The 24,687-nt window shown below is 42.5% G+C and overlaps 1 protein-coding gene across 7 annotated transcripts in view; it reads left to right on the top strand.

Moving 5' to 3' along the window:
- Nucleotides 1-24,687, top strand: part of FYB1 (FYN binding protein 1) — a 106,276-nt gene that overhangs the window by 61,935 nt on the left and 19,654 nt on the right. For all 7 annotated transcript variants that reach the window (XM_039544819.1, XM_039544824.1, XM_039544817.1 and 4 more), the window contains exons 3-9: nucleotides 11,822-12,005; nucleotides 13,453-13,502; nucleotides 14,820-14,839; nucleotides 16,156-16,202; nucleotides 17,936-18,056; nucleotides 19,696-19,855; nucleotides 22,173-22,317. In XM_039544819.1, the coding sequence (XP_039400753.1) occupies nucleotides 11,822-12,005; nucleotides 13,453-13,502; nucleotides 14,820-14,839; nucleotides 16,156-16,202; nucleotides 17,936-18,056; nucleotides 19,696-19,855; nucleotides 22,173-22,317 (727 nt within the window). The remainder of the gene's footprint in view (nucleotides 1-11,821; nucleotides 12,006-13,452; nucleotides 13,503-14,819; nucleotides 14,840-16,155; nucleotides 16,203-17,935; nucleotides 18,057-19,695; nucleotides 19,856-22,172; nucleotides 22,318-24,687) is intronic.

Here is a 24,687-nt window from a genome sequence, read left to right as displayed (position 1 = left end):
AATGATGGGTGTTTCATCCAAAGCGCCTTCAATTTGCTGATTTGGGAAACAGAGGAGACATCAAATTGTCATGTTTACATGAATTTGTCCCTTTCTAATAAATCTCCCCCTCACACACACATACACCTTTTCCTTTCCCTGCCCTTTCTGAACTGAATCAATGGTTTATTAATGATTTATTTTAAATTATCAGCATCTTATTAGAATATACATATTCTATGTCTGAATAATTTTAATTAGGATTATTTTTGTTGGCAAAATTTATAGAAATAAACCCTTATAGCATGAAAATTAATTGGCTAATATTTGTAAATACTTCTATATTAGTTATTAAGGATTTCTTTCAAACCATCAAGAGCTTTGTCTGACAGCTTGGCATTAATTAAATATCTGATACCTCCATACAAGGGGCCAGATTTCTGTTCTCACTTGCATCAGTGTAAATTTGAAGCAACTTCACTGACAGTGAGTGTTACATTTCTTTAACACTTAATATCTAGCTGCTTATTTAGATGCCAAAGGGCTCGGTCCTGTAAACACATATTGAATAACTTTATTCACCAGAATAGTCCCATTGACGTCTGTAGGTTTACTTGGGTTAGTAATCTTACACATCTGCTGAAGGTGGTTGGGTTTTGTTTTTATTTTCTTAAGGATCTCAGGCTCTAATTATGGATTTAGGTGCTGAACTTAAGTACTTAAGTTTGAGCACATTGCCCTTAAACACTATGTGTCTCTGTTACCACAGTTCAAAAACAGGAATGAGAATTAATAAATATTTGTACAGTGTCTTGAAAATTAAGGCATGAAGTGGGAGCCAAATATTTTAATAACTGTGCATTAGATTGTGTCACCAGTGTGAAGTTCTGCTTAAAAACTGAGGGCCAGATTCTCTAGTTTGCCATGTTTCTTTTGCGACCCTTACACAGCACAAAGTCAACTTAGAGCAGCTGGACATTTGTATTGGAGAATTCCCTGCAGTAGGGGTAATTTCTCTTGCTACAAAGCAGGCAAAGGCAGCTCCATCACCTAACTGGAGTAAGAGGAGGTGAGGTAGGGAGGGTCTGCATCAGGGGTTGTGGAGGGTGGGGAGGGATATGGGGGAGAACAGCGTGTCAAAGAAGAAGGGAGGGGAGGGATTGTGCTACACCATTCTCAATGCAGGATCAAGGCCCTCCAGTAAAATTTCTGCACAGAAAGAATTTTTTTTGAAAAGTCATGGGCATGCAAAAAGAGGTGGCCATAACTAAAACTTTTTGTAAACTTTACTTTAGTAGGCATTCCCAGTGCCTGCAATAATTAGCATCTTTGTGCCTCTATCACAGTAGCATAAATGATAGCAGTGTGGTACTTATTAAAAAGATTCCAGTTTCAATAATGCTATGAACATAGTTGTTTATTTTGGGCAATGCTAAAATAATATTAGTGGGAAACCTAGACTAATTGGTCTGTTGCTAAAGTAGCATGCAAGATAGGGAAGCTGAGCTGAGAAGAGTTTTCTGCAAAACATAAATAAAGTAGGAAGTGGGTGCTCGGCTGTAACAAGCACTGTTGCAGCTTCTTTGTTTTACAGCCAGAGCTGCAAGCAAGCTCTTTTTAAAACCAATAAACCTCCCCAGGCTCTCAGACAGAAGTGGCTAAATGTAATTGCTTTTGCTTTTTCAAATGTTTCCTACTAAAACTGAAAAATCTCAAGAAATTTGCAAAATTTAATAAAAAATATTTTTAAAAATCTCTGAAAGTATGCACAATTTTAAGACGACAAATATTTTGTAATGATTATTGAAATTCACAGAATTAGAATCAGTGAGATTGAATGTACTGTCTCTGCCAAAAAAACAAAAAACAGTGAAATGTTTTTCTCCATTGTTGAAAAAAGGAGGTGCATGAACACTGGGAAATTCATGACAGCTACCGCTCATTTTCCAACCTGTATTTCTTTGCTACCTCATTAACAAGTTGGTGACATCCAGCTTCTGTGCACCTGTCTATCTTTTTCTCTTGTTCTCATGACTGTAGTGTCTAGTTCTCCCCATGTATTCCTGGATAAGACACTTGTTGTGTGTGGATTTGAGGAAATGAAAGAGTTTGACTGTACAGCATTTGTGTCTCTGGAAGGATCAAAAGTGAGGTTGAAGAAACAGGGGATGGAGACATTTCCCCGTGCACTAGGCATAGACGACTCATGCCTCCCCATACTGGGGGGGCACAATCTAAAGGGGAGGACATGTGACTGCCCCAAGTCTCTCCCACCCCGCCCTGTGGGACACCACGCTCTTCCCACTCCACATTACTTGTGGGGAGCAGGGGCTCTGTCTTTCTCTCCCTGAGCCTCCCTCCTGCACTTCAGCTGCTCTCCCTGACAACCAGATGGAGAGTGGGATGGAGCTACTTCTGCCTGAGAGAGCTGGCTGGGAGGCAGCAGCAGTCCGCTCCCTGCCTGGGTTTGGCTGCCAAGAACAGGGGCTCAGCAAGCCGGAGCTCGCCCTTGTGCCCCAGCATGCTTGGCCTCTGTCCCCAGCAGCCAAGCCCAGGCCGGGGAGTAGGCCGCTGCTGCTGCCTCCCAGCCAGTCTCTCTCAGGCAGAAGCGGTAGAACATGCTGATGGGGAGGGGCAGGGAGAGGAGGACAGAGACCCTTTTCCTCCCCTCCCCTGGCAGGCCAATCTGGGGAGGGGGTATTTGACCCTGCATCCCCCTCCCCCCCCACGTGTTGCCTCTGCAGTAAAGCTGTTTGAAAATGTTTCCTCTTTTAAAAAAAAATTAATTTCAAAATACAAAACCTTTTGACCAGCAGTATAAATGGTTGCGGGGGGAGGGAAGAAAATGTTTTTTGAGAACATGTCATAAAAATTGTTCCCACCTTCCCAAATTTTGAAATCAACCAGTTCTGCTGTGAGTTGGTTGGTGCCTGATGGGACGTGCTGATCATCTTCATCTTTTCTTTACGCCAGTGAAAGTAGAAAACATTCAGTACTGATCAGGAGTGTTCCACAGCTCACAGGATCAGGCCTTGCGAGGCAGGTCAAGTGAATGTTTGATCAGGATGTCCATGGGGGTCTCCATTGAGGTGTGTGCAAAATGAAGGAACACTTTTTTACTAGAACTGTAGAGAGGACAGAAAGATGTTGGAAATAAGGATGAGATTAGTGCAACTAATGAGGAGGCTTCTGAAATCAGTAAAGTAGGGATAAAATGCTGGACTTGATTGTTAGAGAGACATGGTGATGTGGCAATATCTTTCATTGGACCAACTTCTATTGCTGAGAAAGACAAGCTGTCAAGCTACACAAAGCTCTTCAGGTCTGGGAAAGATACTAAGAGCTTCACAGCTAACTACAAGATAGAACTGATAGTTTCACATAAGTAGTTAGGTTTCAGAATAGCAGCCGTATTGGTCTGTATCCGCAAAAAGAACAGGAGTACTCGTGGCACCTTAGAGACTAACAAATTTATTTCAGCATGAGCTTTCGTGGGCTACAGCCCACTTCATCAGATGCATAGAATGGAACATATAGTAAGAAATATATATACATACAGAGAACATGAAAAGGTGGAAGTAGCCATACCAACTGTTAGAGGCTAATTATTTTAGATGAGGTATTATCAGCAGGAGAAAAAAAAACTTTTGTAGTGATAATCAAGAATGCCCATTTTAGACCGTTGACAAGAAGGTCTGAGGATATTTAACATAGGGAAATAGATTCAATATGTGTAATGAGTAGTGAGTACATAATAGGCAGGACCATTCAAGGTGAAGTGGCCCATTAACACCTCTGTAGTCATAAGACAAGGAAGTTAGTGGGTTACAGATTGTTGTAATAACCCATAAATCCAGTGTCTTTATTAAGACCACGGTTTTTCATGTCTAGCAAAGTTATGAATTTAAGCTCCCAGGCTCATCTTTTCGAAGTGTCGTACAGGTTTCCTTTGAGGATGAGGACTGATAGGTCAGATATAGAGTGATCACTCTGTGAAAAGTGTTCTCCCACAGGTGACATGGTGTCTGTCTTTTATAATTTTCCTGTGTGAGTTCATTTGAGAGTATAATGATTGGTTTCATCAACACAGTTGTTATTAGGGCATTTAGTGCACTGGACAAGGTACAACATATGGCGTGATAGGCATGTGTAGAAACCATGGATCTTGAAAGATGTGTTGGGTGGGAGGTGTTGATCATTGTAGCAGTGGAGATATGTCTTCAGATTTTGCCTTTGTTGTTCTGGAATGGTCTGGTGCTGCTTTGAGTTGGTGTTTCCTGATCTGGAGGGAGCTTGCTTCTGTTGATGAGCTTGAAAGCTTGTCTCTCTCACCAACAGAAGTTGATCCAATAAAAGATATTACCTCACCCACCTTGTCTTTCTAATATCCTGGGACCAAGACAGCTACAACAACACTGCACGGAACTTGATTGTGTCATTTAGGCTGTGCTGCTTCTCCTACATCACTGTGTGGGGTGCAGGAAACTATCACTCGGTATGGCAGGCCAGCTGCATTGGCTGGTGTATAATGGGCTGTCCCGTGGTCCTGCTTCCTCTCTGCACCTTTGAGGTGTCCTGGATCATCTGTGGAGGAACAGGGATAGAACATCCCCTACAGTCCCCAGGTGCACAATAATAAGGTGTCATACACATGCTGGTAAAAGACTAGTTTTTATTTACTAGTCCCCATCACCTGATATAGATCAGGGGTTACAGAAGGTCAATGTCCACTGATTGCAGTGGCTATTGTTACACAGGGGGCTGCAGTTCTGCTTGGCCTCTCTGTGCAAGCACTTCCTATGTAAACATGGAATTAGGGCCAGGCACAATCTACCCCATGGAAGATACAGTACTCCCGGGAGCATCCTGTACCCAAAAAATTAAAATTTGGCACCAAAAATTTAAAATTCTGCACACAATATTTTATCATTCTGCAAAATTCTGCAAATTTTATTTGTCAAAATAACACTACATAATCATGCCAGTTTCAATTATTTTGGTAATGTATTTCAAAATACCTGTCAACAAGTATGTCTGTAACAATACAGACACACACAAAAATTCCCTGAGGAGTAGAGAGTTAAAGAAACCCCTATGAGAACCCAGTTCCTGTTTTTCTGCCCCTTTCCCTGCCCCAGAGTCCAGCTGGAGAGCCAGATACCCACAACCCCTTTCCCCCCCAGAGCCCAGCCACAGGGCCCCCCCAGCCAATACACCTGAACCCCTCCTCCACAGAGCCCAACCACACCCCCACCAGGCTAGATACCTGCCCCTCTCCAACCCCCCAGAGCCCAGCCGTGGCCCTCAGCCCAGACACCCTCCCTTCTCCCCCTTCCAGAGCCCAAGGAATCAGAGGGAGAAACAGTCTAATGCTTGGTCCCAGGCTTGCACGGAGTTTCCTGTGCACTACCGCTTCCTTCCCCCAGGGCATGCTGGGAACTGCAGCTGTCAGAAACCCTCTAGCGTCCTCTCCCTCCCCCCAGCAGTGTCTTCTATGTGCGAGCTGGGCTCTCCCAGATCCAGTGATCCCTACTGGCAGCTAGCAGCACTGCAGCCCATTTCTGTGGGGAAAAGGAAATGCCGCGTGCATGTTAATTTCTGCAAAAGTCTGTGGGGCACCCTGGGGCAGAATTCCCCCAGGAGTAATACAGGAGTTGGGAACTGCATTTTGAACTGTAGTGATTGCTTACATGATATTGGGTGGTTTTGTTCCAGAACGGTAGGAAGCAGAGATGTGTACTGGTGTTCAGTTGTATGTGAGTTGCTGGTGACCTTTTAAAACAGCTAAGTAAATTATATTCATCTCCCCTTCACCACCCTTCCAAAAGCCTCTGTTAAGAGAATATGGCTTTTCATATTGTTTTATCTGTTACATCCACTAGAGCCCTTCACTGGCATAATGTCACTTATTCAGGTGATATAAGTCAGTGTGACGGTGCTAGATCTGGGACTCATAACTGGCTTCCTGCACTCAGCCTGCACCCCTGCATCTTCAGCAGTGGAGAACTGAGACGCCGAATTGCCAACGCCGTGGAAACGTGTGTGCCGCCCTAACAGCACACGGACTGCTCCCCGCCGTCCGCAGCGGCAATTCGGCGTGCTGCTTGGAGCGGCGAAAACAGTAGAGCTGGCCCTGATGGAAAGTGACTGCTCCCCAGACATCGATGACTAATTGCCTGAATTCCCTAAAAGCAAACTTGTTTTTGAATTAGAAAGATGCATAATAATCGGTCAAATATTTACAATCTATGTTTGAGGTGTTCTGAAACTAAAAGTGTTCAAACTGATGAGTTTATGCAATTTTTGTGAAAAATAGCCACAGTGTTTATGGAAAACAGTCTAGCAGGCTATGACTTTTTGAGACCACCTTCAGCCATGATTTATACCTGAAAAGCAGAGGTTCATAATGTAAACAAAAATCTTCTTTACTCTTATTTTACTGATCAATTTTTATTCCCCCCCGATTCAGGAAAACAAAAGTCCCTTGAAGTCAATGGAACTTAAGCATAGGCTTAAAATTAAGCACATGCTTAAGTGCTCTCATGTATCAGGTCCAGATTTCATTTTTATTTCAGAGTCTGATTCTGAAAGCATATTCACAATGCTTAATAAGTTCCATTAATGCAAATTCAACTATTTGCATAGGAAAGAACCATCAATGTAAATGTGACAGAATTAGTCCCCAGTGATTCGATTCATTATAAGAATTAGATGAGTTCAGGGAGGACTTGGCTATATTGGCCATGCTCCAGGTGTCCGTAAACGTCCAAGTACCAGAAGCTGGGAATAGATGATAGGGGATGGATTGCTTGAAATTGACCTGTTCTGTTCATTCTCTCTGAAGCATCTGGAACTGGCTACTTTCAAAAGCCAGGATACTGGGCTAGACAGCCCACTGGTCTGACCTGGTATGGACATTCTTATGTATATAGGTTCTCATATTGCACTCATCACCATAGTATCTGAGTGCCTTCCAGTAGTGACTACACAGTTATCACGTGTTGTTCTTTCATCCTCTCCCCAGAGGAGATCCATGTGCAGTGGAGGGTCTTGTTGTGGTAGATATTTTGTTTTGTGTTGATATACATATTTCTATGTACTTATGTTAGAGAAGGCAAAGTTAAAGAAGTGCACCTTGCACTCAGAGCAGAAGGTGATGAGTTCCTAGAGGAATTCATTTTGCAGTATCAGACCAGCCCCCGAGATTGTTCTCACTCTCACACAAACAAGCTCTACCCTTGCAATAGAAAGTTCCATTGTACCAGGGGAAGGGTTTAGTTGTCAACCAGGGTCTTCATTCCAGGGTTTTAGGTTTTCTTTTAAATATCCTGGGCCCAGGCCTTGGGACGCCTTGAAGATAAGGGCCACACCTAGAATTTGATTAAAAATTCTATGAGAAGCTAGTGTAGAGAGCAGAAGACAGATGTGATGTGCTCACAGTAGCCTGTGTTACTGAGGAGATGTGCTGCAATGTTCTGTACCAGTGGGAATCTCCTAAGTGCTGAAGACTTCATTCCAGGTATATCATATTGCTGTAATCTAGCCAAGAGGTGACAAAGGCATGAATAACTGAGGCCAGGTCACTTTCTACCAGGATGGGACAGAGCCTCCTAGCCAACTGGAGATGATAGAAAAAATTACTCATGGATGTTGCTATGTGAGAGCTCAGCATCAATGAGAAATCAAAGAGCACTCCTCAATTATGGACTGAAATGACCAATTGTGAGTGTGTATCTTCAATCAGTTTGTGCAGGCAGCCCTCCCTGCCCCCCGCCCTCCCCGCCCCAGCTCATCTCCACTCCACCTCCTCGCCTGAGCGGGCTTTTAGGAGCCCTCAACCATTAGGTGCCCTAGGCAGCCGCCTAGTTCGCCTAGTGGTTGCACCAGCCCTGATGGCATCATGATGGCAAACTTTTCAAAGTATTGTCCTCTGCCCTCCAGCATCACCTCAGTCTTGCTCAGGTTCAGTTTCAGCCAGCTGTTCTTCATCCATGAGCTGATCTTATCCAAGCATGGGGCCATCTTGCTAGTAGTGGTATGGTCATCTGTGGTGAAAGATAAGTGGAGCTATTTAGCTTTTGCATAGTTCTGGCACCTGAGTCCATGTTGTATGATGAGTACACCTAATGGCTGAATGTTGAAAAGAACTGGAGAGAGAATTATTCCTTGTGGGACTCCACAAGTGAGGGGTCTAGTGGTGGAGGTGCGATTTCACAAGTCTTGAGTTGGGACTCCTTTAGATGTGTCCAGAACTTCCTGATGAGTGAGTGTACTGACCTGTGGGAATGCAGCTGGGCTGTTGGTTGGTGGGTGCAGGTGGAGTGGATCCATGCTGTTTGAGGAGGCTTCCCAATGTGTGTGTTTTTTTCTGTGAAGTAGGATGATAATTCTTTGCAGCGCTTGGTACTTAGCTCTGATCTAGGTTGTAGGTACTCAGGATTGCTGAAGCAATTTACGCTCTGGCCAGCTCTTTGGGGTGGGATTTGGCAGCTTCAATGGAGGCTGAAAGGAAGGTTCTCTTGACCTGTCACACAGCCTCAACACAGGCTTTGAGGAATTTGTAATTCAGCTTTCATTTTCTGCCATCAGTGCTAGGCCTTCCACCCTTCTGTCTGGATCCGGTGCAGAACGTCTGAAATCCAAAGAGATCTGCAAAGGAGAGGAAGGAGTCATTTGGTGTGCCAATGGTTGAGGCTAGTGCACAATGATAATAATTCACCAGGTCTTTGAATGGTGTTGATTTACATGTGCAACCACAATGATATTTCATTAATCCATCTCTTTCTGTTTTACCTGAGCCTTCCCAGCTGACTCCAATTCCATCACTAATAGAGCTCCTTTCCATGCTGTGTATTAAACTTTCCATGCTGTGTATTAAGACTTGCAGAAACAGACAAATATGGAACTGAGGTTAATTCAAAACATCCAATTAAAAAAGAAAAGAAGCAATATTGAAACATCATTATGGCTTAATCTGCAATCACTGTGGACCTGATTCTGTCAGCACTAGTTCCACTGAGTGGTATTTTCCTACACGAATAGTCCCATTAATTTCAATACTAGAATGGAATATTTTCCACCCACATTGGTTTCAGTTTGCACAAGTGTGGATGAGTACACAAGGTGCAAGACAGGAGATAATGAGGTCTACTGAGAGAAAAGAAAAAAGAAACATTCTGAGTATAAATGTGATTACTTAGTATATGTTAAGTGCCAACAGTGTGCTAGTACAAATCACGAAGAGCCGATTTTACAGCTCTTACTCAATGCTGAGCACGTAGGTTCACTAGAAGTCAATAAAGAAATGGTGGGAGGGGAATGTGATTGTGTAATTCAAGACTGCACAAGAGGGCAGAATTAAGGTTGCACAGGGTAAAATAATGAAAAAGCTGATATGGGAGTCAATTAATAACGAACTAAAGGATAGGGCTATAATTAATGCCAGTTAATGTGATTCTATTGAAAATAGGTCTTGTCAAACAAAACAATTCATTCACTGATGAGATTACAAGTTTGGTTGACAAAGGTAATTGCATAGTTGTAATATACTTAGACTATTGTAAGGAGTTTGGTTTAATACTGCATGACATTCTGATTAAAAAACTAGCACTACACAATATCAATAAAGCACAGAGAGAAAACGTTGGGTACTGAAAAGCTTTCTAATATAGCAGAGAAAAGCATAACAAGAACCAATGACTGGAAGCTGGAGCCAGACAAATTCAGATTAGAAATTAATCAAAGTTTTTTTAACTATGAGAGTAATTAAGCATTGGAACAAACTACCAAGGGAAATGGTGAATTCTCTATCTCTCGATGTCTTCAGATCAAGAATGTTAGCTTGTGTGAACTGGGATTATTCAGAGGTTATAACTTGGCCAGATTTAGGTGGATTTTCACAGGGACAGCAAAGAATACATCCCTAACCAAAGCAACACATACACACACACAGACACACACACACATACCGCTTCCAAATTAGAAGTCCCTGCTCCAATGAATGACAGTGGCAGAGCTTCTCAATGAAACAATTGTAAAATGTTCTTATCATGAACAAAACAATGTATTTTCCCTAATTTCATTCACAGATACACATGAACCATTGTTGCTAAAACTCTCTAAAAAATTCAGTGTGAGGCAGATGCCTAGCATGGGAAATTTCAACCCATGTTTAAAGTTTGACAAAGTTATATGCAACTGAAAACAGGGTCTTAAAATGGAAAAAAAAATACCAGCGTTAATTTTGGGCTTCACTATCAGCATCACCTATTATAATTATTTAATGTTGGCTGGTGTGCTGATACTACAGCCTATCATACTGACCAGTATTGCCTAATTGTTTCCTTGTATGTGACGTTCCCCTCTGGTGGTATCTGAACCGGTGATCTGCTAGGGAACCAGCCTTGCCTTGCTCTGCTGTGAGAATCCCCACTCCTGGGCTGTTCACACACAGCCTCTAGCAAGTAAGCTACTCCTTGGATTGTGCATCCGAATGACAGTAGCCAAAATCTTCAGTTCCAGACACAACCCTAGGAACCTCCATCTTGCAGTGTCCAGTTATGCTTGCTGGACACTGCAAGCTTATATGAGTTCGTCAATTTAACAAAGAAATTGATATGTATCAGGCTTGTTATCCCAAGAGGAGCCTCTGACACACTTCAAACCATATGCACTGCTTCAGGTAGAATAAACAAATAGATTTATTAACTATAAAGATAGATTTTAAGTGATTTTAAGTCAAAACATAACAAGTCAAATTTGGTCAAATAAAATAAAAGCAAAACACATTCTAAGATGATCTTAACGCTTTCAATGCCCTTACAAACTTAGATGGTTCTCACCACAGGCTGGCTAGTTGCGCTTCAGCCAGACTCTCTCCTTTGATCAGTGCTTCAGTTGTTTGGTGGTGGTGGTGTCTATAGCTGTAGGTGGAAAAGAGAGAGGGCCTGGCAAATGTCTCTCCCTTCTATCATGTCTTTTCTTCCCTCTTGGCATTGTCCCTCCCCCCCCCCTCCCCCCACACACACACACACTTCAGGACCAGGTGAACATTACCTCATCGCAGTTCCAAACTGACCAAAGAAATGGGGGTGACTCTCTCGAGAGTCTAACAGATTATTGTGTTGCTGCCTAGGCCAGCGTCATTTGCTCCTGTCAGGTTGGGCTGGGTTAGTCCCATACATGCCCTGATGAGGTGTGAACTGCCTCTCTGTTCTTGGAGAGCTTTTGCCTGGGCTTGCTTTAAGCCATGAGGATACATTTTCAGCCTCATATATATATATATATATATGAAATTATAACCTATAACATTACTGTAACAATTACTTTAACATCACTATAACAACCATGCTCAGTGCATCATGAGCCTTCAGAGGACACCTAACATGACAAACTTTGCATTGGATATCACACAACCATTTTATAAAGATAAACACGGGGGTGTAGGATGTTCCCCCAAGGTACAGAGCATCACACTGTACCTATCACACTGTACCTACAGAGCATCAAACTGTATCTATCTGTTGTCTCTTATCTTACATTTAGATTGTAAATTGTTTGAAGCAGGGACCATCTTTTTGTTCTGAGTTTGTACAGTGCCTAGCACAATGGGGTCCATGGCTGGGACTCCTAGATGCTGCGATAATACAAATAATATCTGTCTAGATATGTGTTATAAGACACCATGCACATCTACGGTCTTTAAATAACATGTTAATTTCTGGGTATGTATCCTATTAATATGTTATACAGTATCTAGAGTTTATCTAAACAAGCAATATTTTGTCTTTGGCTCATCTTGAGTTGTTAACTAGGTAAATTGTCTTTGTTTTTTTGGTTTTAGGCTCTAACAAAGAAGTTGTTAAACAGGTCTCCCACTCAGTGCTCTCCTCACCTCTACCTCCACCCTCCCATTCTGCTACACAGACGCCACCTCCTCCTCCTCCTTCAGCTTCTCACCCATCAGCACAAGCACCACCAGTTCCCAGCCTACCTCCCAGAAACATCAAATCCAGCTCTGATCCCTTGTAAGTGAACATGAAATCTGTTTTGCTTATATTTTGCTTTTACTTTCCAGTTCATGTCTATCGTGGGAGACCAACATGCTCAGGCAGTGGCAGTTGAAGGCCAGCTCCCAGGTGTCTGGAGACCCAAGCTCTCATGCCACACTGAGTGTGCTATTAAAGTGACTGAAAGTCTTTACACAAACTATAATGGAACTTGGATTGGGCCCTAGCTGATGAGACCTTCAGCTCAGCTGACTGCTGCCAGCCCCTGGAACTATACTATCAAATCCCTCCTTCCCCCCCTGCAGGTGATGGTAGGGAAAAAACTCCTTTCATGTCCTGTATCACAAAGGTATAAGGGCAGGTGCTCTGTCCTCTCCCTTATGTGTAGGGAGTAAGTAGTCCAGCCAGCAGCAGTAACTGAGAACCTTACTCCAGAACTCTGGGCCAATGGCAGAGGAGAGAGGAGACAGAGAAGTCAATGGCCACCAGTTGGTGCATACCAGGCAAAAGGGCTGGGGAGAGTCAGTGAGACTGCACACATGAGAGAGGAACTTGGCTCATAGTTTTAAATTTCGGAGCCTCTATTACCCATTGTGGTGCTATTTTCATGCTCGTCTCAAATTTGGCTTGCCAAGTCAGGACCTGCTGGCAGCCAAAGGGTTAAAGGCATGTGTAACTAAAGTGAAAAGGAAAATGGAAGCAGGTTCAGTATTCAGAATAAGCAAGTTTGCGGTAAACAACTTATTGCACACATAGAGTGTCTATCAGACATAAGAGGTTTCTGTCTTACCACACAGCATACTGTATGTTGCTACTGATGATGTGAAAGCACACAGTCTAAAGAAGCTGCTGTTCTTCAACTTGAGAAACATTTTCAGATAGAAAATGCTCCTGAACCCAAACAGATTACTGAGTATGAACTACATTAAGTGCTCCATCTAGTGGCCAGAGAGCAGCTAAACCACAACAGGTTCTGCAGCCTCTATAAAAAGCATTCCTGTACATTCTCCTTCCTGTCTGCTTAAGATTCAAGCTTCTTCCCTTTGCCTGCAAGGACCTGTATAACATGCAAATATATGTTGCTATGCTTATGCATCTGCAGAGATTATTAGTGTTTCAAACCCCCAAACAGATTTCTGACTATACTGTCTGTCTGTCAGTCTACCAAATTACTGTGTTTATACCACACTTGTATATGAGTGCCTTTGGCTCATTTATTTTCTGTTTTTATGTTCAGAGTCAAGATGCCACCGTGTAAAAAAACCAGAGTCATGCTTAATCCATTATGGGAATCTCAACTGTACTTAAACACAGATCTAAAGTCTGTATTGTTTAGGGCTGAAAGTGAACAGACTATCCAGTCAATGTCCCAAATACTTAGCACGTGCAGCAGAACAGAGCTAAATGAAGGTGTAATTATAGGAACTGTCTTCTCAGATTTCACATTTTCTTTTCATATTCACAGAAGTCCAGACAATGAACAAAGTTACGATGATGTTGAATTTGGTTCAGATGGTAAGAATACATTTTAACTAATAGCAACCATTTAAGAATTAAGTATGTTGTATTTATAATATAAGTGACTGGCATAAATATTTATGGTGTTATTGAACTGCAAGTCATATTTTGGAGTGGTGTACGTTCTATAACAGCAGTAACCACTCCACAATCAACATAGCAGGCACTTTCTCTTAGAAAGCCTTGTTTTAGCACCCACGTAACTTTGGCTTGGAAGATTTGCTGAGCCTAATAACTTTCAACGCTGATCTGGAATCAGTATTCTTTTTTCAGAGTACCAGAGGGGTAGCTGTGTTAGTCTGGATCTGTAAAAGCAGCAAAGAGTCCTGTGGCACCTTGTAGACTAACAGACGTATTGGAGCATGAGCTTTCATTGGTGAATACCCACTTCGCCGGATGCACGTCTTCTCCCATTTCCCAAATCTCCCATTTCCACTTTCCACTGTTAGTCTATAAGGTGCCACAGGACTCTTTGCTCTTTTTTCAGAGTTAGTTATTGTGTTCTCATGAAACATGCATTGCTTTTCTACTGGATAAAAGTAATTTGTTTGTTAGGTATTATCATCACTTTGCCATCTGCCTGAGCAAGGGCCAGCACATAGTTGTGTTGTACAGGAGTAGCCCAAGAAGCAGATTATGAGTCTCTCTTCTGGTCTCCCCTAGGAAGAAAGTAAACTGTGGCAGGGCTATACCAGCCACAGTGTACCTCACCCAGTATTCTGGCCAGCACAGCATGTAATGGGGTGGAGATGAAGCCTGTTACCCACTTGCAAAGCCTGGAAAAATCAGCAGCTCTGCCTAGCCTTCTCTTCCTATGCTGCAGGCCATAGCATAGCTAGCATGCACAGGAGCGTACAGGCCTTATGCCTCCATACTCCCTGCCATGGCTGTGCACTAGCCCTATGTGACCAGTGTAAGATTTTATGTTCTTAACTCTTCACTTCCTTGCTTGTAAGAGATTGGATTTTTGTAAACTGATATGATAGGCAAGGCCACTGTTGTCTCTGAGGAAGCTTTAAAGTGAACATTCTGGTTGTGGGTGTATGTGATATAATACACACTATGGCAGATGAAGTGAAAGTCCTTAAATCAGATACTGCTAGAAGTTTACATAGTACCACAGTAGGAAACTCAGTTCATCCCGATTAGTTTGCATTCTTAGCCTCATTAAAACAGATAAGATTCATTATAAATCTATATTTGGCACTAGTTAAGGTACAGCTGTGTATGTGTCCATATAGTTAGCACCAGCACGAGGCACTTTCTCTACAAAAGAAAATAATAGTCTGTTTGTTTGTATTTTTGGTCATTCAGGTCATGGAAATACAGATGGGGTAAGTATTATCCTTTATAACACACTGAAAACATATTCTTTCCAATACATCACTGCATTAGAAAAGCCAGTTTGTTGCAGAATAGATCCAGTATACTGCTGATAAATTGCAGAACTGTAAAGGGCAACAATGAAAGTGGCTGAATCCAGAACAAAAGTGGGACTAATTATAAAGCTGGCCAGAAACCAAAAAGTTCACAAAATCTCCCATTTCCACTTTCCACTGGCATTTCAGTTTCACTGAAATTTTCCAGAGATAGAGGCCTATTTCATCAAGGTACTCAATCACATGCCTAATTTTAAGTACGTGACTATCCCTGTTGATTTCAGTGGGACTACTCATATGCTTAAAATTAGGCTCGTGATTAAGTGCCTCACTGAATGAGGGCCTCAGTGGCTTGCCCAAGGTTACACAATAAATCTCTGGAAGAGTCAGGAACAGAACTCTAATCTAAGCCCTATTCCAATACCTTCAATAGCTTTTCCCCCCTCAATGCATCATGTCCCATAATTAGTTTTTAACCCCCGTGGTCCCTTTCAAGCCATGCTATCTTTCAGATGCAGTGTAACCAAAGTTGCAGCACAGAGTCTCACTTCATAATAAACAATCTGTGTGTGTGTGTGTGTGTGTGTGTGTGTGTGTGTGTGAGTGATGGGAAGGAGGCTGGGTTTTATTTTATATCTAGATAGATAGATAGATAACAACCAAGGTCAGAACAGAAGAAATACTTATTTGAACAATTTAGTACAAGGGTGGCCAACATGAGCCTGAGAAGGAGCCAGAATTTACCAATGTACATTGCCAAAGAGCCACAGTAATATGTCAGCACCCCCTCATCAGCTCCACCCCTCCCCCCCCATTCTCAGCACCTTTCACCCACTGGCAGCCCCTCCTCCTCCCTCCCTACACCTCCCGATCAGCTGTTTTGTGGCATGCAGACTCCCAGGGGGAGGAGTGAGGGCATGGCAGGCTCAGGCGAGGGGGCGAGAAGGGGTGGAGTGGGGGGAGGGCCCGTGGCAGAGCCAGGGGTTGAGCAGTGAGCAGCCCCTGGTACACTGGAAAGTTGGCCCCTGTTGCTCCAGCCCCGGAGTCGGTGCCTATACAAGAAGCCGTATATTAACTTCTGAAGAGCCGCATGTGGCTCCAGAGCCACAGGTTGGCCCCCCTTGAATTTAGTAATTTGGGCTTGAAAAGATTAAATGCATTTTCAGATTATTTTTCTGCTTTAATGTATGTCTGTTTGTATCTAGCTATAAAACTGAACTCCAGTGTATTTGGGCCATTGGAGACTGAATCATGATTATTTTTTCTTATAGGGTCAAGAGAGTGATGGAGAGATGTATGAAGATATCAATGACATCAGGTATCAAATCTAACGTATACAGCTATAATCCGTTGTGTCTTTGTTACTGAATGAAGAAACAGATCACTAGGAAATATACTTCATCTGGCCCAGAAGCTTAACTGCACTGCAATCTTGGGCTCAATCCACCTTAATCATCTTCCCTAAAGAAAGCACATCAGTTTACAGGTTAACTCCCTCCTAAAATTAGATGTAGCAGGCGGGTGGAGGTGCTTCCTCAAATGAAATCCTGTGACTATTTTGAACTGGGTAGCAAAAGAGCTTGCTCTTCAGCTCTTTGGAACATGGCTGAGTTGCTGCACAGAGTTACTGCCTGAAATGGGAACAAAATGTACCACCACCACCCCAGTACTAGTTGAATTATTTTGTTGTTCTCAAAGTGAATTTTAATAGAGCTCATGACATTATTAGATTGACATCTCCACGGATCTGAAACCCACTGTGTGTCCACAGAGCAGGGACGGTACAGACAGCAGAAATGCAAGCTTCTCTCCCACTGAACTGCTGCAGTGCCCCACATCAGAAGGGACCAGCAGGCCACCCCACAACCTCCTAAGGCCCACATGTGGGAAGCAACCTGTGACAGAGACCCAAAATGAGGGACACACAAAAATAACTCATGCAGGAAAGCTAAAGCACTGTGGAAGGCTTGTCTTTTGGGTAGTTTCATGATTCTTTATTTCTAAGGCAAAATGATTTTCAACAATAAAAGGGAAGGAGACACAAAGTATGCATGGAACATAGGTAATGTTGAGGCTGAAATGAATGATGGCTCTCAAAATGAGTTGTACACAGGGTAATGCAGTAGTGGATGGGTAAGATTCTGTGGCCTGCATTGTGCAGGAGGTCAGACTAGATGATCATAATGGTCCCTTCTGACCTTAAAGTCTATGAGTCTATAACCTCTGGGCCCATTCAAGTCAGTTCAACAGAAGCACACAAAAAACGGGGGCTACGTTATACCTGTGAGACTCATTGCTGTGCAGTGGGGAAGAACATCATTAGGGACAGTGGTTCCAGGGTACTGGGCAGTAACAAGTCTTGCTACACATTCCAACGCTATAGCCAGTCCTCTCTATTCCACCCCAGGGCTCACCTGCTGGTGCTGTCCAGCATGCAGGAGCAGGGCCTTGCCTCTCAGACATGTCCTACACTGCAATTAAAAAGCCATGGGTGGCCTGTGCCAGCTGATATGGGCTCCTGGAGCTCAGGCTAAGGGGCTGTTTAACTGTGGTGTAGACGTTCGGGTTCGGGCTCAGGCTGGAGCCTGGGTTCCAGGACCCTGTGAGGTGTGAGAGTCCCAAAGCTTGGGCTGCAGCCTGAACCTGAATGTCTACACTGCAATTAAGCAGCCCCTTAGCCCGAACCCCATGAGCCCAAGTCAGCTAGCATGGGCCAGCCACGCGTGTCTAATTACAGTGTAAACATACCCTCTGGGGCTACTGTCACTTTGGGCCTTTCCAGCATAGCCAGCGAAATTATGGTTGCATCCTGTGCACATGCCTTGTAGGGAAAAGGTCTCCAAATACCCTCTCCCATATGTAGCTCATCCATGCAGGACCAGCCACCACAGGGTTCAGAAAGTGTTTTCATGCTCTTATTACGAGAAGTCTCCTCCTAGCTGCTCTTGCTGATCTTGGAAGAGAAAGCTTCAGTGAGTGCCTACCCACTTCTGCCCACTTGCTTCTACATTCATCCCCTTACCGGTGAAATAATCTGTTTTCATTGTTCAGAGCCACATCAAGAGAACAAGAAAAGAAGAGAGAGAAGGAAGAAAAGAAAAGATTGGAACAAGAGAAGAGAGAACAAAGGGAAAAAGAAAAGAAAGAGCAAGAAATCAGAAAGAGGTTCAAAGTAAGGTCCCTTTCTAGCAGGCTACACAAAGTGCATCAGTCATTATTTAGCCTTGTACAGTTTAAAACATACATTACAGCACAAGGACACAGTTTGGCTGCAAAGCTGCATGGTGATGCCAGCTCGTTTAGCATTTGGGGTGAAGGTTTGTCCCCTGGACTAAGCCTCAGGAAGGCTCGATCCTCAATCCAGCTGGCCCCGAAAGAACTTAAACACACACTTGAATTTAAGCATGTGAAAGTCACAAGTATTTCAGGCGTACAGAGCCTGATTCTCATTTCCATAAAGTCTCCTGTATGTGCACTGGTAGTGGCAAAGGGCCTTAACATATCTATATAACTGTAACTTTACAGTTTACAGCCCCTTTACACTGCTAAGGTAGCATTGAGGGGCCTTCGTGAAAAGGAGAATTAGGTCCACAGTGTTCACATGCTTAAGGTTAAACACATGCTTTGCTTAACTGGGGCTGGAGCACCTTCCAGGACTGAACCTGTAAATGACCTGTCCCAAGTGTTGCTCCTCCATGCAAAGAAGTATGAAATCTCCGAGCTCAATACAGAGGTTGGGAATGAGGCACCTGAGCCGCAGCCACTGCTAAAGCCCCTGGTGTGTATTAGTGAGCCCAGTTCATTGTGCCCCAAAGCCCTTTACGCATAGTTTGTAACCAGCAGACCCAGGCAGTCTGGAAACCCACTAGTCATTTTCCACCATCCTTGTTGCCTGCCCACAAGCCCCTGCTATGTTCCTGCAGAGCAACCAAAGAAACCACAGTGATTCTTCTGTGTCTAGGGCATCCCACTACTGTGGAAAGGCTGAGAAGATTTGGCACTTTGGATAGTAAATAGTGGACACAATAGCAATGTATCTACATGTATGTTTTTTCAGGGATCAGGCCCCAAATCCCTTTCTCACACCGAATCCTTGGCTGAAGTATGTGTATTAACATGCTCAGTGTTTTTAGGCTATAGACCATCCTATCATGGAGGCTAAAATCTATCATTATCCATAAATGCAAACATGCAAACGAACACATTGATGTGTTCATCTAAACAGATATCTTCTCTTTTGTTGCCCCTAATGCACAGAACACCCTTCCTGCATTGCTCCACATGGCCACTACCCAATCCACAATCAAATCTGTCCTTCTTTCATGGTGCCTGAATTCAAGAAACTGGCTGATTGTGGCCAGCTTCTGGATACTTGGGGATCATCCATACAGCATAGCTTGAAAAAAAGATCATTATGTGATGGTCAGCAGTTACTCATATGAACAGTCCTACTGAAGTACATGGAACTGCTCCTGTGAGTAAATAAATGTTCACTTATGTGAACAAGGGTTACATAATCTAGCCCTATGTTATTAATACATTGTATTGCCAATTAGTACCTCAACTGCTTTAATTATATGCTGTTCACCTCCCCTACGCCCTTTGCTTTTTAGTTTGTCTTTAAAGTGTAAGCTGTTCGGAGCAGGGCCTGTGCCTTTGTGTTTGTTCGCAAAGTGCCTAGCTCATGTGGGTGGTACTGAAAACAAATTATTATTGTTTTGTGTTTCATCTGATTTTTTGTCAAAGCAATCAGCACATCCTCCGCATGTTTGTGTGTGTGTGTGACTTCTTTTATTGCTTTTTCTGTGCAGTTATCTGGACCCATTCAAGTCCTTCATCAGGCACGAGCTTGCATGGACTACAAGGGAGGGAAGAATGAGCTGACTGTGAAACAGGGTGATAATATTGAAATCATCCGTATTACAGACAACCCTGAAGGAAAGTGGCTGGGCAGGACAACCAAAGGATATTGTACGTTCTGATTCTCCACTTTACCCCTGAATGTTTGCCCTGTCAAACACTGACTGCCTGAGTACATACAGCATTACATGGGAGAGAAATATTAGCTAGGCTGGGTCCCCAGCCAGCATGGGCAAGGACATCTAGCAGAAACTGCCAACACTCATCCTGCTGTGCTTATCTGACGTGGGGCACAGCTCGTACAGCAAACTTATGTACAATAGAGTGTCAAACTTAGAGATTCTAGGATTAGTTAAGGACAATGGGCCAGATCCACACTGGAGCTACACCAGTTTACACCCACTGAGGATGTGGTTCAGTGTGTCTGCCTTAGAGTCAGCACTGAAGCTTGACTCTGTGGAAGTATTTTAAGAGCAGTCAAAAAAAGAGAGAGATTAGATTAGATTAGATAAAATGTTGCATTCAAAAGACTAAAGGGCCCAAATTTCCCCTCATTTACAGTCACTGGAGTTACACAGATGTAAGACTGGTGTAAGTAAGAGGAGTGTAAGCAAGAAGAAAAGTAGCCTTTAGAACTTCCTACCAGTCTGAAGGAAAAATGGGAACATTCCAACTTTTTGTCTGAATATCGATTCCTAAAATCAAAAGTTGTTTTTTGAAATCTAAAATGTATCTTTCCTTTTTCCCATCCCTACCCTTAGCCCCAGCCCCGCACACACATATGCAGCTAGGGCCAGATCATCAGCTGGTGTAAATCAGTGAAATAAGTGGAACTATGTTCATTTACACCAACTGAGGATCTGGTCTCTAATTTACAGAGACACGGGCATTAGGATCTTGATCCAGCAAAGCATTTAAACATGGGTTTAACTTCAAAAACATTAGTAGTCCCATTGACTTTTGTGGGACTACTCGCCTGTTTAAATGCTTTGCTGGATCAGGGCGTAAGTGCTTTACGAGAATAGGCATGCTAATTTATACTTTAAAAGCACCTTTCATTTTTAAAAATATGTTGTGTTTGGGAAGTTTTATACATACAGAAAAAAATCTCTGTAGGGGAGTTATGGTTCTTGTGCAGTTGTCACAAGCCAATTAGTTTCACTTATTTTGGCTTGTCATAAACTGATTTTTATTTCAGCAAAAGCAGAAGTTGTACCAGCCTTCCCATGGGTGAAGGTTAAAGGTGCAACTCAGTGTAGATCATCAGTGTTTCAACCTGAATCTTATCTGCCTACTTAAAAGCGTACAAACTGATAAGGGAGGGGAGGGCTTGAAAAGGGAATGAGAGTATCAAATGGTATAAAAAAATTATTCACTTGAAAAAAGCAACAATGACTTTGTTTGTGATTTACTTTCCAAGATTCCATCATTTTTTTCCAGTTATTTAATTTTCATGTGGAATTCAGATGTAGGTTAGAGGGGAAATGCATCAGAAATTGGGCTGCTGCTGCAGCAGGAGAGGAAGAAGGGTTTTCAGTGCTCATTCCTATGTGCTTTTCTCCGTTTTGAAAGAATATATTCATGCTTATTGTCAAATACAGTTGGTGTAGTCAGCATGCCTATCATTTTATTGCTTAGCAGATACAGTGTTTAAATCCATCTTATTATTATAGAATTTTTGCCAGGGACATCTACACAGTAAACTCAAGTGCAAGTGATAAAGGTGGAAGTTCCAATCCTCAGATGAGCTAAGCTACTTTCTACTGGTCCTCCAGGCTGCCAGGATACCTAGGTAGCAAGAGGATCACCCCCATGTAGGCTGAATCTGCAGTGGCAAAAGGCCGGCACAGTAACTCCTTTGTACTTCTCTATGAGCTCACAGCATAAGGAGTGTGGCTATAATGTCCCTGCATCTCAGTGCTCTATCTATCAGCCTGCTTGGACCATAGACTGCCCTAAGTTAGGCTGGAGGACTGGCCATTTGCACAGTAATGCCAGGATTAACTGAGAAAAAGTGTCTTAAAGCAACTTTGCCATTTGCCCCACTCCCCACCAGCTGCACTGCACACTCCTCTGCTACAGCTGAGTATCTGACCTAGGGTCTCTAGTGGATATCACTGTATTGATTATGAAGTGTTAACTCATCTTTATAATGGGGGCTTTGTTTCCAAGACAAGGAGCCTGATTCTCCTATGACCCAAGTGTGTCTAAATCCATTGAACTCAATGAAGTTACACCTGATTTGCACAGTGTAAGTGGAGAAGATTAAGGCCCAACATGCTTAGATTCAGAAATTTCTATAGAGTTATTCAGCACTCAATACAACTGGAATCATTTGAGTTCTCAGCTTCTATTAAAGTTCTTCCTTAGCTGTTGAGTTTTTAAATGAAAATTGTTGCTGCTTGATCATAAGCTTTCATTGTTTTAGATGGATACGTTAAAACAACCATGGTGGAGATTGACTATGATTCTTTAAAAAGAAAACAAAGAGCTTCCACGAGTGCTTCCCTGAGACGTGTAGACAATGACCAAGAAGTGTATGATGATGTTGGAGAGCAGGACAGTATCGGCAGGTACGTGTGAAGCCACTCAAGGAAGTTGATTTAATCCAATTTGATAGATTAACCCAACCAACCCAAATGAGGAAAACTACAACAGAGGAACAAAGCATTTTTTAATTTGAAAAAGAATATATTCTTGCTGACACAAAACATCAGATTTTAAAATACCTGAAATTACAGTGAGCATGATTAAAAAACCAGCATATGCTGGCCTGAGGCATTTGAGTTTTACCATAAGATTTCCTGTACTTAGAATGGGAAATACTACAAATTCCATGGTGAAGTTCACTACCATGGCACATTAAATGCTGCTTGTTTAATGATTCCCACTGTATGAGTTGAAGGCATTGTGGGATTTCCTTCCAGGCAGTCTGTAACTTTAAGTTACAGCATCTAAACCAATCCGTTCACTATGCCTGTCTTAGTCAATATTTTCAGCTTCAGAAGCCATCTTGGTTGTTTAATCAGGCATTCGAATAATTTCATAATTCATTTCAGCTCTAGGTTCAGAACATTAGACTGTCAATACAATCAAAACAATCCTTGGTGACATAAGACTTACTGTCAGATCTCCCACAAAGAGTTGAGATGTATGAAAGAAGACAAAACCCTATCTCATTTAGCTAATTACACTCTCTGAGAAGAAAATGACTTTGAACTGCAAACTCTGGATTAAATCTGTAAATTCTTTTCCAGTAGTTACACTGCCTTTGTTTAGGCAAAACTTCCACTGACTTCACAAGTTCTTCAGGATTTGACTCAATGAGATGCATGCTAGGCGTGAGCAGCGTGACTGTTCTCTATGTACCACAATTTATGACACCACTCAACTTTTTGCAAATATAAAACAGACTCTTGTAGCAAATGAAAAACAGCTAATCATATAAGAAAAATGTAACTGACCTAAAAAGAATGAAGTAGTGAGAGAAGTAAGAATGAAAGAGAGAATCCAGCATCTAGAAGCATTTATGCATAATGGAGTATGATAACAGTGGAAGTGTAGAAAATACTAGCAGAACTCCATAGAAGGCAATCAGATGAAATGCAGGATCCCATAGATGAAGCACAAAACAGATCACAGAACAAACAACACAGTTCTCTCCTTCTCTCTTAAAGTCGCATGCTGCCCTTTCTAGTCCACAGGTACAAAAGACCCTAAAAGCGAAGGAAGCATTGCAGCTGCACAGGTGTACTCCTCACCCCTATTCATTCCCTCAGCCCATGAGCTTTGGGCTCTCTGTGCCTCTTTACAAGAATATGGAGGGATGTTTGGAGGCATGACTGGGATAGACCTTGGGAGGGATCAGTGGCTAATATAGTTAACCTCCCAACCTCAACGAATGCCATATCCAGGCTGTGGAGGATTTCCTTTGCAGAGGAGAATCCTCCAGTGCCATGCAGCCATCCTATTAGTACCTAGGATACTCCCCATCTCTTGACATACAGGTGTGGCTGGGATAAAGGGGAGGTGGCTGGGTTTTCCTCAGATGCCAAAACATCCCCTGGGTGCTCTGGACAGCTGGACACAAAATAACTGCTGTCAGGATAGTATTTTCTCCCTATTTTAAGAGGGGACCAAATGAGCAACTAGTGCTTCCCTGGAGCTGGGAGCAGAGAGGTTGATTACAGCTACCTTCCTCTGCCATACATTGGATTATGCCAAGCACAGTTTAGCCATACCGGCGAATCAAGCTACGCTCACTAGTCCAGGTCAGAGTCAATTCCAACATTAGGTATCTCACTGCAATAGTATTTTTAGACCTCTCCTTTTCATGATGGACATTACAATCATTCATCTCAATTCAAGGAATTTAGATGTGCTGTGTTTTCAATAGCCAATCAGGATGGATGCATAGTTATTTATTAAACTGGATTATTTAGAAAATATTAGACTATATATGTGAGGTTTAAGTATGATTCCTTATACTTTTGTCTAATACTAATAACAGTAAAAGGCTGTACAGTGGCTAAAGGGCTGGAACTTGCTTTTAGAGTCCTGTAATTCATTAAATCCTTCAAGCTATATTCTGGCATTTTTATCATCTCTAGTGATTTATAGCCTTGTATTCAGTTCATGAGCTTGAATTATCCTGCATATATCAAAATATCTGACACATGCACCAATATGTTTTGAGACCAACATAGGATCCCCATAATAAAAAACTCATTGACGAAAACTTATTGTAACTGGTAATGTGTCATTGGTAACGACTCCAATGTTTAATAAAAGCCTAAAACTGCTGAAGTTCATGATATACTGAAATTTGATGTCTTGAGGCATTTTAAAGAAAAAAATGTATGTATGTTTTTTATTTGAAAGTAGGAATGCTTAAGTTGCTATAACCCTGCTTTTGGTTGCATTGAATCACAGTTAGAAAAATG

The sequence above is a fragment of the Mauremys reevesii genome, linkage group 6 (genome assembly GCF_016161935.1).
Source record: "Mauremys reevesii isolate NIE-2019 linkage group 6, ASM1616193v1, whole genome shotgun sequence".
Taxonomy (NCBI): Eukaryota; Metazoa; Chordata; order Testudines; family Geoemydidae; genus Mauremys; species Mauremys reevesii.
The sequence above is the reverse complement of the archived record's forward strand: the minus strand, read 5'-3'. Positions and strand labels throughout refer to the sequence as shown.